Raw genomic sequence first — 18,697 nt, forward strand, 5'->3', positions numbered from 1 at the left:
AATGAACTTGCACTCTAAAACCGCACTCAAAATGCAATTTAGCGCTTTCTGGCAAGAGGAGACACAAAAATTAATAATGTAACATGCTACCGTTTGTGCATGAACATAGTTATACTCTTATTTCTTTAGATACGCGATTCCATGTTTTTTTTTTAATCCCTGGCAGGACCGGGCGTCCATAAGAATCAAGTAATAGGTTTCATTGCGCTTTGACAGATTGTCTTTAAATAAATTGTTGATTTAAAATTTGACAGTAAATGTTTATATTGTAACGCATACTGTACAGCCTCCATTTCTCTATACAAATCTAAAAGATCGTTTGCGCAGCCTAAGAGGGGGGCGAATGCACTACAATAGATTAGCATACTGTAGAGGAAAACAGTATAGCCATCGTTGATATGAGGACTTTTGAAACCAAATTTCCCAATTTTAATGTGTGCTTTTCTATATTTATTGTCAATTAATTGTCCATAATATTGCTATTCTATTTTTTCAAAGAAATGTTTGTTAAAAGAAAAGTCATGGCGCCAGCTGGATTTGAACACCAAACCTGTAGTTTACAAGTCGGGCACCTAGACTACAGTACTACCCACAAGGTCGAATGTAGAGTGGTGAAACAGCCCTACACAAACAGTATCAACAGACATTGTACAGCATGTACTATTTTGTTGTAGTACATGAATATAATTATAGCATTATTAATTTCTTTAGATACGCAATTCCATATTATATTCCCTATTAATCAAAATCTAAAAGTATGCTTGTTGACTCCGGTATCGAGCGTATTCGCAGAAAAGCTTAAAACTACCACTTTTTATACACATTATTTCACATGTTAGTTAAAGACTTCGATGCTTAAAATGTTTAGGGAGAAATTAAATTCTGGTGTGTATTTTTTCTTTAAAGTACCGAGACCAGCCATATACAGTTTACATACTGTAATACTGTATGTTTATGTTCCAAAATTAATATCGTTTATTGTCTTCACACGTGTTATGCTCCTATTCTTCTTATGCTCAGCTACTAAGATTTCCCTTCAGTGGTAAAAGTCCATATAAATATTCAATACTTAAATGGGCACAGTAAAGACATTAAATATACATATACATACTGTATACAGTACAGTTTTCTATACAGTAATATGTTTATGTTCCTAAATTAATATCTTTAATGAGTATGTGAAAGGCATGGTGAATCGGAGATTCTCAAAAATTACTGTACTTTGCATGATTGGATACAAATGCGTGATTGGATCAACGAAATGCTGTGGTGTTACTTTTACAAAGACTATCAATGAAAAAAAGAATGTGGACCAGGGCAATACTTTGAGTTTACAGCTTGTCCAAGGTCATTCATTATAAATACTATTAGTAATATCTTCGGTAAAGACTTTAATGGCGACAACTCAAACATGAGATGTTGAGCTTTATTAGCTCCACCTTGCGGAAATTCCGGATACTATTATTTTACTTGCGGTATCATGCGGTATCATGCTGTACTATGCGAGAATATACGGTATTAACACCGTAACACCGCGTCAAGATTTAGATTAGTTGTTGGTGGTGCCATATACCTTCCACTACTTAATAATTGTCTTGGCCATGCTCCAAGGGATACTTAAGACCTTTGAAATATTTTAATTTCTATCTCCTGCTCTGTGCCTTTGCAACAACTTTTTCCAGAGGTCTTTTTTCTTTTTGTTCTTTTGCTCTTTGTTGTCCATAATTTATTCTTTGAGTTGTACTACCCAGTGGAGGGGACCCACAGGAACAGCTGAATTTATTCTGAAATAATCAGAATCACTGCAATTCTAACACAGGTAGGGACTAATTAGCTTGTTGTGTGCTTTGGGAGGCAATTGGTTACATTAGAGCTAATTTATGATTACTATTACTAAGGGGTGTTTACACTTATCCAACGCATTTTTCTAGGTTTTTTATTTGTAATTACTAATTTAAAATGTTTGAGCATTTGCTTTTCACTTGGGGATTGTGTGTTACAAAGTGTAAATAAAGATAAAATGTATTTAATGTACTTTTATTTGTCTCGATTTAAAGTTGTGTTACTTTGGAAAGGGTGTGTAGACTTTCTATAGCAGTGGTTCTCAAACTGTGGTAGGCGGTGTGCGCCCAGGTGGTATGCCAGATGATCCTGGAAATTTGTTTTGTGTTCGGAATTGAAAAATTGAATAATTAAAATTGTTGTTAATTTTTCAACTGTAATTTACTGAATTGGTTTCAGAAAGCTTGAGACAGGTTTTCATATTTTCTGTTTTAATAAAATTAGTTTATGTGTCCAGTACGCAGCCTACATACTTAGCTATGTCGTTACAGCGTGCTAATACTTTAGTGTTCATACTCCTCTCGAGCTTTCAGAGACACAGTTTAGTGCCACATTTGGCAAAAGAACAAATGGTCGAAAATGAATACCTCACAAAAATCAACTATTACTTTGTCATGGCTGAAAGGAATAGACGCAAAGAGTAGTGATGCCAGCTCTGCTAGATCATGCACACACCTGTTGAGAATGAGGAGGATTATACATCAACCACCGATACTAGGTCTGCTGCTGAACCTGACACGGAAAGCTCTGCAAGTGTTAGCAAGTGTCACAAAATGGCTACAAGGCAGTATCATCCAAATGCTCAGTGCTATCGTTATTTTATGTGTGTGTGAGTGTGTGTGTGTGCATGCTCATGTTGGTCATTGAGATTTTCTGTGGTTCCTATGAGAAGATGACTTGTAGGTGGTACTTGGATGCTTTGGTTTGATCAGGGGTGGTACTTGGTCCAAAAAGTTTGAGAACCACTGTTCTGTAGGCACTCTATGTAGTAAGGACAAATTGAAGTAAGTAGTAAATTTGTTTTAAAGCTGAGTTAGATTGTAACCAGGAATTATGTTCTAGATCTTGTGATGCCAGATAGTGATGTGCCTCACGAGGAGCGGCTTTCCCCTGGGTTTGTGTTTTGACTTTCTCAAAGCTTTCCCCTACCCAAGATGGTGGCACACAAATCACAGGGGATTTGACAGGCCCAACAATCATTGGAGCAGGATCAGCTGTGTGTCCTGCTCCAGACCAGATCTATAAAATGCCTAGTAAACAGTAAGATGGTGATGAGCAGGAATGGAGGTTAAGGATAAAATCTTTTTGATCACTCCAGCTTCTACCTGGATAGGCTAAACCTGTCACCCGTCTGGAGGCCGCATGGTTTTCCCATGTGAAGGCTGGAATACTCTGTTGCCTGCTGTTTACAGATGATATAGATGCAGCCACTCAGAACTGCACTACCAGGTTAACTTGCTTGGTGGAGCAGTGAATGTACTGTGAGTCTGTCACATACAGTAAATCTTATTTTAATATTGAAAATTAAATGTGTATTAACCCATTAATGCTTTCCTCTGCTAATCAAACTGCACAGTCACACTAACAGAATATTTAGTTATTTTTAATTAACCCAGAATTATTAGCAATTGTGTATAAAAAACACATAAACACATAAAATGTATTATACATAATGACTTTAGGAAACATATCATATTTAAAAACAAATAAGTACATTAAAAAGAGGTTAGTAGTTTTGAATAATTCAAAGACTAACTTATGGTTGTATACTGTAACCACTTCAGTGTGGTTCAGTGGAAGACTTCTTGCCTGCCATATGAAATGCCTGGGTTCAATTCCTCAAGTCCAGCCTATTTGGGAATAATCTATTTCCAATTATAAAATGTAGTTATATACTATGTTGACATTTTTAATTTATTTTATAGCTTTTTCACAAAGCTAGATTAGTTAGCGGAATATATGAAAAAATAGTTTATTGTGGACACAATGTGTTTTTTCAGGTTTAAATATGCATTCAAATATCCATATTTTATCTTAATGCTAATTTAAGTAACAAGTAATTAGGAAACAGATAATGTTGTTCAAGTTTATAATTATGAAAATGTATTATGAACATACCATAGTGGCTTTAAAACTTTACAGTATACTGTATTTAAAAACAAATAAACATGTATAGTTAAAAGCAAAACAGAGTTCTTTTCTCCTGCACCACTGTAATGAAGCTGAGTGAGGTCATTATCCCCCCCCCCCCCCCCCCCCACAATAAAATGTGCTTTATTTCAGGAACGAAAGAAGCAGAAACGTTACTTTCTACAGCACAAACGTAGAACATTGATAACACTAAATTAAAAATAATACTTATAAGTAATTTTATACCATTCTGTACATTATGGATTTAACTCACTGACATTTAAGGACTGTGAGTCAGGGTCCTGCACTGTACTGTTCCCACTCCTGTGAATGCCTGCTGCCTCATTTCTGATAAATAATTTTTGTAAGGGTTTCCCAGAACCAGTGTTCAGCATAATAAATGTGGGCAATTAACTATTGATCTAGAAATAATGACAAACCTAATCCACACATGGATTTATTACAGATTACTGAAAAAGTTAGAGTTTAATGCTTCGTTCACTTTTTCCATTGCGATCTATAGTTAGCAAGAGTATCTAAGAAGGGGATTGGGTCATGGGTAGGTCAATAGCAATTTTATTCACTTTCATTTATATTGCACTCAGAACAGAGAGTGATAAATCTTTCAGGTTCAACTTCTTCTAAGAGTGTAGCAAACTTGTGAATATTGCCATTGGGGATTAAGAAAACTAAACATTCTAAATATTAAAGCCACTATATATAAAATAGTTTTATAATTATAATCTAAAATATGTTTATACATTTTCTGTAGTTCCCTTTTTTTCCTTTTTATTAGTGACATGTAGTGTAAAAAAAGAGGCCAGATGAAACAAATATGTAGTAATATTTGTCCGGTACTGAAACGTGCATTTGTAACCAGATGATGAGGTGGTGAGTCTGGAATACCTTAAGTTGGTACTGTAGTTAGATTCCCACTACAAGCTTGCAGTACTCCTAACCTGTGAATGCCTCTGCAAACCCTCATGTTTTTTTTTTTAAAAGTTTTAAAAAATGGGTCCCATGTGAATTCCTTCTGTACATATATATCCTTGATGAATCTTATCGCATATAAGAGGATGTTATATTTAGTGTATTATATAGTAAGTATGTAGTATGTGAAATATTAAAAGTTCTGTGTAGGGGAGAAAGTCTTGCATAAGAGTTTATGAAGTCCTAATTAGGAGATAACGTATGGGTTTTATTTATTTTTTTATTGTCCAATATAGAAAACATATTATTTATTAGATTTTATTATTACAGAAAGAGTATTTGTTAGAAATACAAGTTGTGAATTGTCCAGGAATAAAACCCACACCTTCTAGGTGGCAGTCTAGAATTCTACCACTGAAGGAAAGCATCACTCTGTTTGGATGAGAAAAAATTAGAAATAAAAGGGTTACTTTTCCCATTTTTTCAATTAAACTATAAGTGTTTCTTTTTCTATTACAACAGTATTGACAGCACTTCCATACTTTTTCAAGATAACCACAAACTGTGACCAATTTGTTGCAGAGGTTTATAAAGAAAGTGGAATACTTTTGTGTATCTTATTTTTTTTTATTTTCAGTTATCACTACCAGCTATATAAATATATTTATATTCATACATGTATATCATTAATGATGTTTACAAGCTTATTGTTATGTTCAGCTACAAAAATCTTCCTTTAGTTACATAATTCCATATAAATGTTCCATATTAAGTGGAATTAAAAAAGAAAGACAACAGATTAAATGAAGATAATGTTTCACTAACATCTAACACACCATAGGTGTCACCTATTGATCTTTAGATCTTTAGATTCTTTGAGAAAGTTGATTTAGTGTGATGAATTACACCGTGGTACAGCACAGTCCCCTTCCCACACCAATGAGTTTCGATGCACAATCTGAATGTCTTCATCTGTATGTAATAATAGAAAACAGAGTTTTTTTTAATTGCTGGAATTTCAGCTGACATGATGGAAAAACACATAAATTACAACTTGTAAAAAGGGAACGCAATCTACCAGCATTATAAGTAATGGTTTTATGTAAAAAATTACTTTTCAGGACATTGCTTATCTGGCATTAAACTAAAAAAGTAATGAATTTTACCAGGCACACAAATGCCACAAGAGGTTTCTTTGTAGTGAATTGACAATTGGTAATGCACACTAAGGCCACCAGCAAGGCAGAAAGACAGTTTATGCTTTTCCACAGCTTCAGAGTTGTATGAGCTATTTGCCTTTGACACATTTTAAAAACTGCATTACAAACTAGTGGTTCTAGCACTAACTTAAAGGTGGTCATAAGGGTCAGTAACTATGTTAGCACTCGAACATTTCTCCACCACCATTTAAATAATCCCTTTACAAGTCCACTGATTGCATAATCAGGGAATAAAATGAGAATTAAAAATTTTCTTCTTATCCAAATAAGATATAGAATATTCTGTATATTCTCAAACCTTGTTTTAAAGATACATAATAAGAAAGTTATATATACCTTTGACATAAATATTATCGTTAAATACTGCCCTTCAACCATTTATAAATCTGTTTTTACACTTCTGGCACCCAGAACTGAAGATGAAAGGGAAAGAAGGTACATGTATCAGGTCTGGTTCAGCAACAGTTTATCCCTTTTTGCAGCATAGTTCTCATTTCTCATTACTTGTGTGAGGGGGAGTGGTTTGAAAATGCTACTTAAAAACAACATTGCAATTAGTTTAAATCCTTCAGAAACTGAAGTGGGCCAGCATAGTTCTTTCTAGTTTCTGTAGGATTATAAGGAAAGAGAGTACAAGACTGCCCCTGGATAGTACATTCATTGACCTTCTAATGCTGCAGGAATTTGTTGATATACCCTATCTGACTAAAATATATACAATCTACTTTGCATTGAATTGGTTTTGCATTGGTTTAAGAACTCATGCTCTGATATCGATGAGCTGACAGATACAGTCTCCAGTTATGTTACTTTTTGTGAAAATACTGTTATTCCTCTGAAATGTGTATCCTAACAACAAGCCCTGGTGACCAAGTCTCTCAAGTCAGCTTTGAAATAGAAAAAAATCACTTTCCATCAAGGTGATGCTGTTCTGTTTAAGGAGGCTCAAAAGAATGTCAAAGAATATTTTAAGGCTAAACTTAGGCATAAGGATAAAGTGGAGGATGCAATGTGTAAATGTCACTCTCACTCTGCAGGAGAGGGTATTAGGTCTATAGATGGGAATGCACAAGAATAGAGGCAATAGTATTAATCCAGGTAGTAAATCAGACGCTGAATTTGCTGATGATCGGAATCAGTTTTACAGGATCTCTGATTGTGCAATTAGAATTGTCTAAGGTTTGTTAATAGTTCAGTCAGGTTAAGGAGAGAAAGTGTCCGGGTCTTGATTTTACTGGATGCAGATTATTAAAAAGGTGTGCTAGACAGCCATGTGACATCTTTTCTTTATTTTTCAACTATCATTAACCCAACAAATGGTTCCTAAGGTATGGAAAGAATCAGTTGTCATCCCAGTGGCAAAAGTCAATTTGCTCAGTTAACTTAATGATTACAGACCAATAGCCTGTAATCTTTCTGGTTATGAAAAGTTTTGAACAGATTGTAAAAAATGAGATTGTGGCTAAAGTACAGGATCAGCTAGATCAATTCCAGTTTGCCTACAGGCCAGGTTGGTGAGTGAAAGGTGCGACAGCATGTATTCTCAATCTTGTCCTCCAACACCTTGAGGGTAACAAGACCCATGCTAGACTGCTATTTGTGGATTTCTCCTCTACAGTCAATTGTTTTCAACCTCACCTTTTTAGTTGCCTGCTGGCAACTAAGTTATTGCCAAACTTTGCTCTTGATCTCAATCTACTCAGATGGGTTACCGATTTCCTACAGACAGAATTCGGACGGTAAGAGTCAACAATATTTTACCTAACAAGTAGCATTTATCTACTGGGTCCCCCCATAGATGCGTATTGTCTCCCTTACTCTTTGTTCTATGTACAAACCACTGCAAGAGCTATCACCACTCAAGACGCATAATTACAGTACATTTGCAGTCGACTCTGTCATTGTTAGCCTACTGCAAGAAAATGAGTGGAGCCATGGACCCATCGTTGATGAGTTTGCCCCTTGGTGTGAACAAACCTTCCTCAAACTAAATGTGTCCAAGACCAAAGACATGATAATTGACTTCAGGAAAAACCCCTATACCACCATCCTAACCTACATCGGGGGAGATTCAGCAGAGCTAGTATAACAATACAAGTACTTGGGGACTGTTCCAGACTCCTACTTAAATTTCGAAGCCAATGTTAACTTGATCCTCATAAAAAGACAACAGCATATTTTTTTTTCATAATAATTAATAATAATTGCTTACACTTATATAGCGCTTTTCTGGACACTCCACTCAAAGCGCTTTACAGGTAATGGGGTCTCCCCTCCACCACCACCAATGTGCAGCATCCACCTGGATGATGCGACGGCAGCCATAGTGCGCCAGAACGCTCACCACACATCAGCTATTAGTGGGGAGGAGAGCAGAGAGTAATGAAGCCAATTCATAGATGGGGATTATTAGGAGGCCATGATTGGTTAAGGCCAATGGGAAATTTGGCCAGGATGCCGGGGTTACACCCCTACTCTTTTCGAGAAACGCCCTGGGATTTTTAATGACCACAGAGAGTCAGGACCTCGGTTTTACGTCTCATCCGAAGGACGGAAATCAATATATCCTAACAACATCATCCTATCCTAATAAGAAAGCTTAAGAATTTTAAGGTTGATGATTTGTTGCTGATCTTATTCTATCGGCCCTTCCTTGAATCTGTTTTAACTTTTACCTCGATCTGCTAGATAAGAGGCAAGAACTAACTGGGCAGTCTTGTGAATATTGTAACGACCGCCAGTCATCAGAGATCGACCCACAAAAGAGCTTACCAGTTCCAGCAGCGGACTAATCACAACAAGCGCCGCCGCACGTGTTAAACCACCACCCGCTGTACCGTTCTGCACTCAGCTCTATTTAAACTCTCAGAACTCGCTACTCGGTATTGATTTCTCTCATAGAGACCTCCTACCTCGCCCCTTTTGAAAACCTCTTTTGCACGACCACATTTGGCTTTTTGGGCTTACCTTTGCTCTTGACCACGAATTCACCTGTCAATTTGGATTGGACACCTGTGTTGTTTCTGCCTCTACTCTCTCTCTCTCTCTCTCTCTCTCTCTCTCTCTCTCTCTCTCTCTCTCTCGTCTGCATAGGATCCTCCTACTTATTCACTTGGATTCCTTACAAATATATGTCAGAAGGTCATCAGTACTAATCTTCCAGCAGTCTCCACCATCTATCATTCTCATGTTTTACGTAAAGCAAAATCCATCTGTGATGATCCTTCAAACCCCTTGTTTAATGAATTCAAATTACCCCCATCAGAATGCAGAAACCGACTCCCCAATTTCAAAACCAATATATTTAAGTTCTCAATAATACCTGTAGCCATACCCTTTCTCAATGCTTGATTTTCTACTCAAATATGTCTGCAGATTTTTGTTGTTGTCATGTTTTTTTTTCTTTTCAGCCCATCTGTACACTACTGCTCTAAAACAAATTGCCCCCTCGGGGATAATAAAGATTCTCTCTTTCTCTCTCAGAGACTTGTTATCTTGATTACATGGTAATGAATTCAGAGTCCTTACCCTTGCTCAGTGTAGCCATGTGGTTCGAAACACATTCTACCAAAAACAGCCAGCATTAACATTTTGTGATTCAAGAGCTTTTAAAGGCATTTATCAGCTAAGTAGCTCATTATTCTTTGTCTTCAGGCTGTGTTTAATAACTTTGCCTTTGCTTTTGTGCAATCAAGGAATTTCTGTGTAGTTTGGCCTATGGTCAAAGTTCTAAAGTTTGCCTATGAAAATCTCTTTTTTCAATTGATCTCATATGGCTAAGCATTAAATAACTTGCTAAACAAAGATCAAACTCTTAGTCCTTTTCTGAATGCTTGATCTGACTTTCATCAGATTCATTTTTTTTTACCATTTATTTATGCCCTATTTATTTTCTTTTGTGGTCTCTCAGCGTTCTCATAGTCTTCTTGACAAGACAAGACCATTGAAATGTTGGTTTTTATTTTTTCATGCCATATTTGCCCGCTGCAGCATGTGCCTACATAGCATTTGATGTCTTTATAAAAAAAGTTAAAAGAAACCTTCCTGCTGACATGCATCTGGGAGATATGGAACTACATTCTCTCTATATGCTATAAAAAATTTAAGAAGACCAAATAGTACAAGCACAGCATTCAAACCAGGACAGGTGGATTCACACCCCTACTTTCACACCTAGTTACTTTTACAGTACCATGGAAACTTTACTGACCATGTAATCAGGATCTTGGATTAATTTCTCATCTGAAGGACAGAACATGCAGCATGGTGTTCCAGGTCTCCATGTTGAGGCATTGATTTGTTATTTTGACCTGAAGGGAAGAGTGACACCCACATCAGTGACATCAGCACCACTTGCAGGAACCCGTTATTTGGATTTCACCCATTCCAGACCCATTGACCAGACCCAATCTTGCTTAACATCTGAGATTTTACAAGATCAGACAACAAAAGAAGTAACCCTTCTGTAATGAACATTATGTTAGCATTGTTTTTATATTATAACATTCAGTATGTGTCATTAAAATACCTCACAACATTTAAAATTGACTTTATTCTCATTATTATTAAAGAAATGTTTAAAGCCGCACACGCTGTTTACTGTGTTTATTACATTAGTTTGCCCTAGCCTAGTACATGACAGCATTTTTTACATTTGAAAATTGCCCCTGGAGGATGAGCAGAACACCGATATTTTTATTTCTGTTTATTCTCAGGTCTAAGAAAAAGCTCATATTTCATGCCACCGTAAAATGAATGCACTGCTGTAATTTGAAGATGGGAGGCCAGGTTAAAGCTGCTGTAACATGTTTCATCACTTTCATCATCTTTCATTCTGATCAATCTGGGTGGCAAGACCCAGCTCCTAGTCTTTTGGACCTGTAAAACTGCACAGAGAGATCCTATGTTTTCTCAGAAGCAGAGGTTTCAGTGGTTTGTGATGAGGAGCACATAGAAGGGTTATGAAGGGTGATATACCCACAAAAGTGAGAATTACATTTGCTTGCCTAGAGAACTCCTGCTTTGCTTGAATGCATTTGGACGGCAGCTGTCAGAAGTGAGCTAACTGCAGTTAAGAATAAACCACTGAAAATCAAATGCCATCCCCCAGGAGCCACTTTACATGTACAGTAGGTAACAGCAGGCTTCTGTAGGGAGAAGATATATTTCTCTTCATGTTAAAAGTGTTCCACACAAAGAATCTGGATAACATCCTTCCATGATTGACCCAATTGATGAATCTGGTCCTACTGATGGAGCTTCATAAGAGGTTCTCATAATCATGAAATAATTGGGTAAAAACAATAGGAAATCAGATAATGTTCTTCTTCATAATTTCTTTCCCATTATTCAGGCATTGTAAATATGCATTTTTCTGTTCTTCTATAGCATGTTGATTTCGACCACTCCTGCAAAAAACTTGAAATATTTTTCAGGAATGACTTGTGATAGTAGACAAACAGATTTTTTTAAGCCCAGCTTGGATTTCTCATATTTATATCAATGTTTTTTGTGAATTATTTACAGATTTCTAATCATCACTGGTTTTGTGTTTTGAAATTGAAGTTCTAGTATTGTTTTTCTCCTTTGTATATCAGCTACCTGATCAACCCCATCACGAATGTTTTGCAGCCATACAGAACATATACTGTACATCATCAACATCATCTGAAGTGACTTATTACCTTAGCATTCACAGGCATCTCTTCCAAGAGTTTTATAATTTAATCACATTATAAATGTCTGTTGCCTTCTTATAGAATACATGGACTGCGAACAATGAGGATTCACCCACAGCTTTCAAGAAGATACACAGTTATCTGTTTTTCAGTTTCAGCTCATTAAGGGTTTTTTTTGGCAGGGAGTAATTACGTACCGTATTCCCCCATCTAAAAAATGACATAAATACATACATTTCTGTTATCCCACTTTCCAAATTGATGCTCACGGAAAGCTTCCATTTTAACCAAAATCAATTCCACAGGAGAACAGGAAGTAGCAGAAATTGTCTTTACCAGAAGACCCATCGGTGTCTGGAACAAGAGTCAAAATGTTTAACCCAAATTTTGGGGTTCTTCCAGGGCTGACAGGAAGGTTGTAGGTTTTAGCTGAATGTCTTTATTATCATAATGATCATCATTTTGATTTGTGCAGTTTCTTAAATTCTTGTGCAACTTTCACAAGAATCTACTTCCAGTTTCAGCTGTGGAAGGCTCCAGAGCTGAAACATTGTGTTTTCTTTCTTCTCTTTTCAGCATGGAATAAAACCTTTACATGTTCCTTTGCAGCCTACGCATACTGACACAGCTACCCACCTGAACTACTTTACACTCTTAGCTGTTCAACTGGCTTTTAGTGGGACAAGCAATAAGATTTTCAATTTAGCTCTTTGCTTAATCATTGTGTAATTTTATTTTCTGCTGGAAAGTATAGCAGTTATATGGAATTCCATCATTTTGGTCAATGAGCATTTTAAAAACCATTTTCTTTTTCCTTTACAGAACCCTAAGGACTGCAGCAAAGCCAGGAAATTGGTGTGTAACATTAACAAAGGCTGTGGGTATGGTTGCCAACTTCATCATGTTGTCTACTGCTTCATGATCGCCTATGGGACCCAGCGCACGCTCATCCTGGAGTCTCAAAACTGGAGATATGCCACCAGTGGTTGGGAGACTGTCTTCAAACCCGTTAGCGATACCTGTACAGACAGAACTGGCGCCTCCACTGGGCACTGGTCAGGTAAGAGCTGCTCTGCAATTCAGTTAACTTTCCTGGGTGTGTTGAGCTGGTCTGATTGTGCCTAGTTATGGCACTCCTGTCAAGAGCTTTTCTTCTTGACCAATTGTATATTTAGCAGAAGAATTAAACTCCATGTTACCATTGCACATAACAGGAAGTATAGAAACATTTAACTTCAATTACATACTTGTATTGGTTGTATAATGAGTCCTTATATCAGCTTCAATCTGACTGATGTTTTTTTGCAAAGGTTGAAAATGTTGTTTTCCTTTACAGCCCTTTTGGTTTTCATTTCAAATCTTGTTGCAAGTTTTTTTAGTGTCTCCATGGTGGTCCAATTAATTACAGCAGGAAATGTCTCTACTGAAATTATTCCTTAAGGCTGAATGTGAGCAAATCACCTTCAGAAGAGAATCCCCTTATAGAACCACAGAGCCAAGGAGCACACTAATACTGAAATTTAATTTAATAAATGAAAGAAAATGCAACTTATTACAACCTTTTCAAATTAAATAAAAGCACAGGAGTTCAAAGAATCATTCATGAAAAGTGTGGAATTTATATCTATACCATATGAGGTTAATAATGTTAATGTGCACAAAGCTGTATTTAAGGCTTCATTCAGAATAATTCAGCCCAGTTTTGGTCAGTGTGCTACAAAAAGATACTGCTGTTTATAGAAAATGTCAAGGAAGAGAGAACATAATGACATTAAAGGAATAAAATTAATTTAGTCTTAAACAGAGGACAACACACGGGAAACAGATTCAGAAGTCAATTCACACAATAAACTTTAGACTCAAGGACACAAGCAGAAATTCAGCACAGAAGTATGCAGCAATGAAAACAGGAGTTGGTTGTTTACAAGGAGACTAGTGGGTGTTGAGAAGAAGCAACCCAGCCTTATTGCAGGTGATGGATAGATAGGATTTTTAGATTAGTATGCTGCTAGCAATCAAAATGGGTAAGATGGTTCCTTTCAGATGTTCCATTATTGCCATATATAACATCCTTGTAGACATTAATTTACAGGTAGCTTCCATAAATGAATGGTGTAGGAGTTTTGTGAATTTTTCTGGGACAATTTATTAATTGTATCGGTAACCATGAGGTGATTCTTATATGGCTATTAGAAAATAAATTGATCAGCAACACGCACACATGGATTCAATACATGAGATACATTTAATAATACATAACTTGTGCATATAAAATCTACAGTATATGACAGTATGCCTGGATACAGGTGGCAGATTGTACTGTGAGGGTTATTAAAATGCAAGATATATAATCACGAACAGATGCAAAACACAAAGAGATACAAACAAAGAATATACCTCAGTATACTGTTCTGCTATACTATCATTAATCAGTCTCACTAATACCACTTCTACATTACTCAAAAGTAAATACATTACTCATATGAATTTAATTGATGTCAACTTGTGTTGAGGTAACAGTTGAATTCTTGAGATGAAATGTATAACATTGGGTTTACTTATCTCCTGTATATGGATTTGGGTTTCCCAGGATAGACACCAAAAACCCGCTGGCAAACTCTGTCGCAGCGTCGTCCAATAGGCGTCGTCCCGGCATCCTTTGGATCGGTGCCAGTCCTGATGCTGTTCTGAGTTAGAGAAATTAGGAGGAGAGATTCCTGCTGTCAGCGACGCGCTAGACACTTTCTCTCTCAGGGACCTACTAGTAGTCTGGCTGACTAATAGAAAGTCTCTATGCACAGAGAGTGACTGCGGGTCCAGCCAAGTCACTCTTTTGGGGGGAAAAAACTTGGATTGCTTCCGGAGTAGTGGCTACTTCTGGACAAGAGTATCCAGTTGTCGACAAGGGTCCAAACGTATAATTTGGTGATCACAGAGATGAGAAAGAGAGATAAAGCCTCATTTAGGAAAGCACAGCAATACTTTATTCTGTCTTATTAATATGCATTGCCGCTAGAATGGAAACAAAGACATAATAAATCTATATAAGGTTTATTAATTTAATAAATTATTATAAGCAAAATTTTTACTAGAGAAATTTACTGGAGAAAAGTATTTGTTTTAAATTTCCTGTATTTAATTTGTAGAAGCTGTATTTGCTGGTTTTGATTACATTTGAGAGTTTCCTTAATCCCGCATTTTTTTAGTCTTTTGGATGTGATTTCTTCCCATTCAGTAACAAAAAGGATCTCAGTTGCATTGATAAACCAGTTCCTATCAGCCAGTCCTATGGAGCCTGCTTCCACTTCATCAACTTCTGAAATTAATTCCTCCAGCTCTGTACCCTGAGTAATCCACTTATTATGAAAAGAAAGATTAAGGATTTTTAGTGACTGGTTTGACATTGAAAGCATGAAATAAACCCACCCTTTTCACGTTCCTATTTCACTTGGGCTCCTGGTGGTTTATTAGAAGGAGCGAGTGCTGTATAATGCTTTTTAAATTCATCTGGGATTCAGACAAATGCACATCTGTAAGTTTCTTGTGGAAAAAAGAATCACTAACTGATTTTTTATTTGAAGCAGTAAACGTTAAATAAAATAAAATAAAACATGTGAAAATCCTTTTCTTTCAACAGAAACTGGATACAGTTATTGCAGTTATGTCAGTTTGATCTAATAACTCTCAGATCTGCTCCATATAAACAATATTTATACAGAAGCTTTCATTATCACATAGTGATGCAAAACAAATTGCCATATTACAGTGTTTCAATATCAGTTCTCTACTGAAATACAAAATTCAGAAAAATATCAGCAGTTTTTCGATTCAGAAAAGCTGAATAATTGAGGACATCCTCTGTATTTTTTTAATTCAAAGCATGTAGATATGTTGACTTAAGCTTTGTTACTTCAATCCTTGTACCAGCATAAGAGGGCTAAAGACTGTCAGGATTGTTTCCTTTGAAATGTTTCACAGTGGAGCCATTAGCTTTTTACTCATAGTCCAACAGTTACTTAAAACCTGCATCCTGCCTAACCTAATTTGATTATTCCATCCATCCCTCCATCCAATTTCTAACTACTTTGTCCAATACAGGGTGGTGGTGGGGCCGGAGACTATCCTGGCAAGCAATGAGCTCAAAGCAGAATATAAGATGGACATCATGGCTGTTATTTGCAGGACATAATTTGGTTATTGTAGAGTTACAAAGGAAATCAACCAAAGAACTATACATCAAGCAATTACATCAATAAAACATACTCCAATAGTGTTAGTTCATGAAGATAATACCAGAAGCTATTAGGATGAAGCTAATACCAGCTAATACCTGCAATTTATGTTTGTAAAGAGTACCATTTATAACAACGTTGGTGACATTCCCCTAAGAACATCATATGTTGCTCAAAGATTGTCAGCATCTAAAAGACATGAGAAGGTATGTTTGGATTCTGCCATTATGAAAGCCCGTCCACAGTTTCAACATCCTTGTGAAGAAAATGCAGATTTTCCCGATTTTTTGTATTGTTGGTTCTTGTTCTATTTCACAGTGATTTCTTCTGTTGGCTTTTAGATTTTTCTCAGTCAGACCCAGCTTGATTAATATGACCTTTAAATAACTAATACTGGCAGGCATCCAGAAGATTTTGAGATACTCTGTATTCAAAAGATGAAAAAAGATATCTGGTTCTGATTTTCAGCACAAGTCTGTAACACAAGTCTAATGGTTTGACAGGATTTGAACATAAAGTAGCAAATTACTGGATATTTTATCAGTCCAGTTATGTGTACTTTTGTTTCTAGATAGCAAGTACTAGAAAGTAAGTACAAGTTATCATGTCTGCCTAGGTCTAATCTCTCTTTTTTTCAGTATAAAATGATCCGCTTTACAACATTTTTCATAGTGATATGATACTGAGTCTAATCATACACAGTCATTACATGGCTTATTACCACACAAAGGGCTTATGCCTACTGTTACAATAATTACCAGTCTACTCAACTGAAATATGATAATTAAGTTTCCTTAAATTTCCATTCACAGCAGTCAGTCACTGGATTATGCTGCTGTTGTACTAAACGTGCATACAGACTGGTTGAGATTTGTAGCCTGGAAACTGGGTGAGGTGAGGTGATGCCTCTGCTATTTGAATTCCAACTGGGACCTTTGTTAATGGTGTGAAGGACTGAATACAGGTTGAGTACTGACAGAACTGGGTGGGTAAAGGAATTTTTGTTCCTTTACTGTATATAAGAATCATTACTTTCGTGCCCACATAAATTCTGGAATTGCCAAAGAAACATAAATGCATACCATTTTAAATCTTATACCAGGTGAGCTTATGCATGCACCCTTCAAACGTGCACAGAATCTTTCTTCTTTCTTTTCACACAGCTGCCTACTGTGCGAAGAGTACCGCTAGAAGAAGGTTCTCAGGTTGTACTCGCATTGGAGGCAACCCTGGTCATTTTCAATCCCACCCTACCCCTGGTAGCATTTGTCCAGTTGTGTGCCACATCAAGAGGAATCTACAGTGAGCCAGTAACATTTCCCAGATTCAAACAATGATCCACTGCATTAAAGCACCCAGCCTTCTCTGCTTCTCAATGCAGCCATTAGGAAGACCCAAAGTACAGTCAGGAAGGATAGTCACTGCTTGCCACACCATAGCAGCACTTGTTGCTGTGCACCCGGAATACTGAGTGGTACCAATGGGAGCTGCTTGCACTTAACATTTAAGTTTCAGGACACTTAAGAGTTTGCCTGGAGGGACCTGTCTGGAAAGACAATTATGTGTATGTATTTCTAGGAAATGCTGCCACTGAATAAATGCACAGATGTTATGCCTTAAAGGATCAGAGGAATTCAGGCCCTAAATCTTGTTTTTACTTGAAAACTGTATCCCTACAAATGTTTCCATTGAATTTCTTTCTTATTTTGTGGCAGCCACAATTTTCAGGGGAATGCCTATTTTTTTAATTTATGATGCTGTACTGATACTGTACATTCAAATTATAACCTCACTGTATTTTACACTTAATTATAGAACCATTCACTGTTACCCTGAAAGTAAAACAGTATAATTTTTGAAAAAAAAGTGAAACAACAAGCAATGTGCAATGTAGACCACCCTTTACAAGGTTGTTCTCAGGCTACATGAAAGGAGTGCTGTTCAGGCTACATGTGTGAAATAGCAAACAAAATGACATTGAAAACAGTTTAAAGTTTTAAATTCCCCCTTGCTCTGAAGCCACTTCTAAGTGCAAAAGAATCAGATTTTTCATCTGCAGAAGACTGCCACTAGAGAGGTTTTGACCATTTAGTCCAGAGATTGCTTCTGTCACTGGAGATTTGGCTACCGCCTGAAATGAACAGATTACAGGAGGCTGTCTGAACCAGTTTCCTCTTTGCTGTGGATGAAGGCAGCAGAAAGCAGGAAGTGGTCGATAGCAAAACACCCAGAGAAACTGAGTCTGCTTATGAACAAATACATTTTTTTCTATGAACAAATAAACAAAACCCCAAGGGTTCCGCAAGTGTCAATGTGTGTGAAAGTAAAACTAGGAAAAACAATGAACCCGCCTTTTCAAAATGTTAAAAAATCATTTAAAACAATATGCACACTAAAGCTCTGATCTTCCAAAGTCAGTAAAACATTTGCTCCGCAGATGATGAAATACTTGAGCTTAAAAGTGTAGACACCATTCATCCTTTATCAGAAATCCATTTATTGCAGGTGTCGCAGCCACCTGGATCCTATTGAAGGCAAGGCTAGATTGCATCTACAGTAGGAAGGGATAAATCCATTGCAGAGTTACACAACAACTAAATCTGATAATTGTAAAAACGACTATCAGTAAGCTCAGGGAAATCTGTAACATTAACATACTTAAATG

At 36.6% G+C, this 18,697-nt stretch overlaps 1 protein-coding gene across 13 annotated transcripts in view; it reads left to right on the top strand.

Annotated features, from left to right (window-relative positions):
* The window catches only part of LOC148653624 (alpha-(1,6)-fucosyltransferase), a 409,984-nt gene that overhangs the window by 315,030 nt on the left and 76,257 nt on the right, over positions 1 to 18,697 (top strand). For all 13 annotated transcript variants that reach the window (XM_088648865.1, XM_088648870.1, XM_088648868.1 and 10 more), the window contains one exon: positions 12,623 to 12,860. In XM_088648865.1, coding sequence (XP_088504991.1) covers positions 12,623 to 12,860 — 238 coding nt within the window. The remainder of the gene's footprint in view (positions 1 to 12,622; positions 12,861 to 18,697) is intronic.

The sequence above is a fragment of the Lepisosteus platostomus genome, chromosome 10, assembly GCF_059453375.1.
Source record: "Lepisosteus platostomus isolate fLepPlt1 chromosome 10, fLepPlt1.hap1, whole genome shotgun sequence".
In the NCBI taxonomy this organism is placed as follows: Eukaryota; Metazoa; Chordata; class Actinopteri; order Semionotiformes; family Lepisosteidae; genus Lepisosteus; species Lepisosteus platostomus.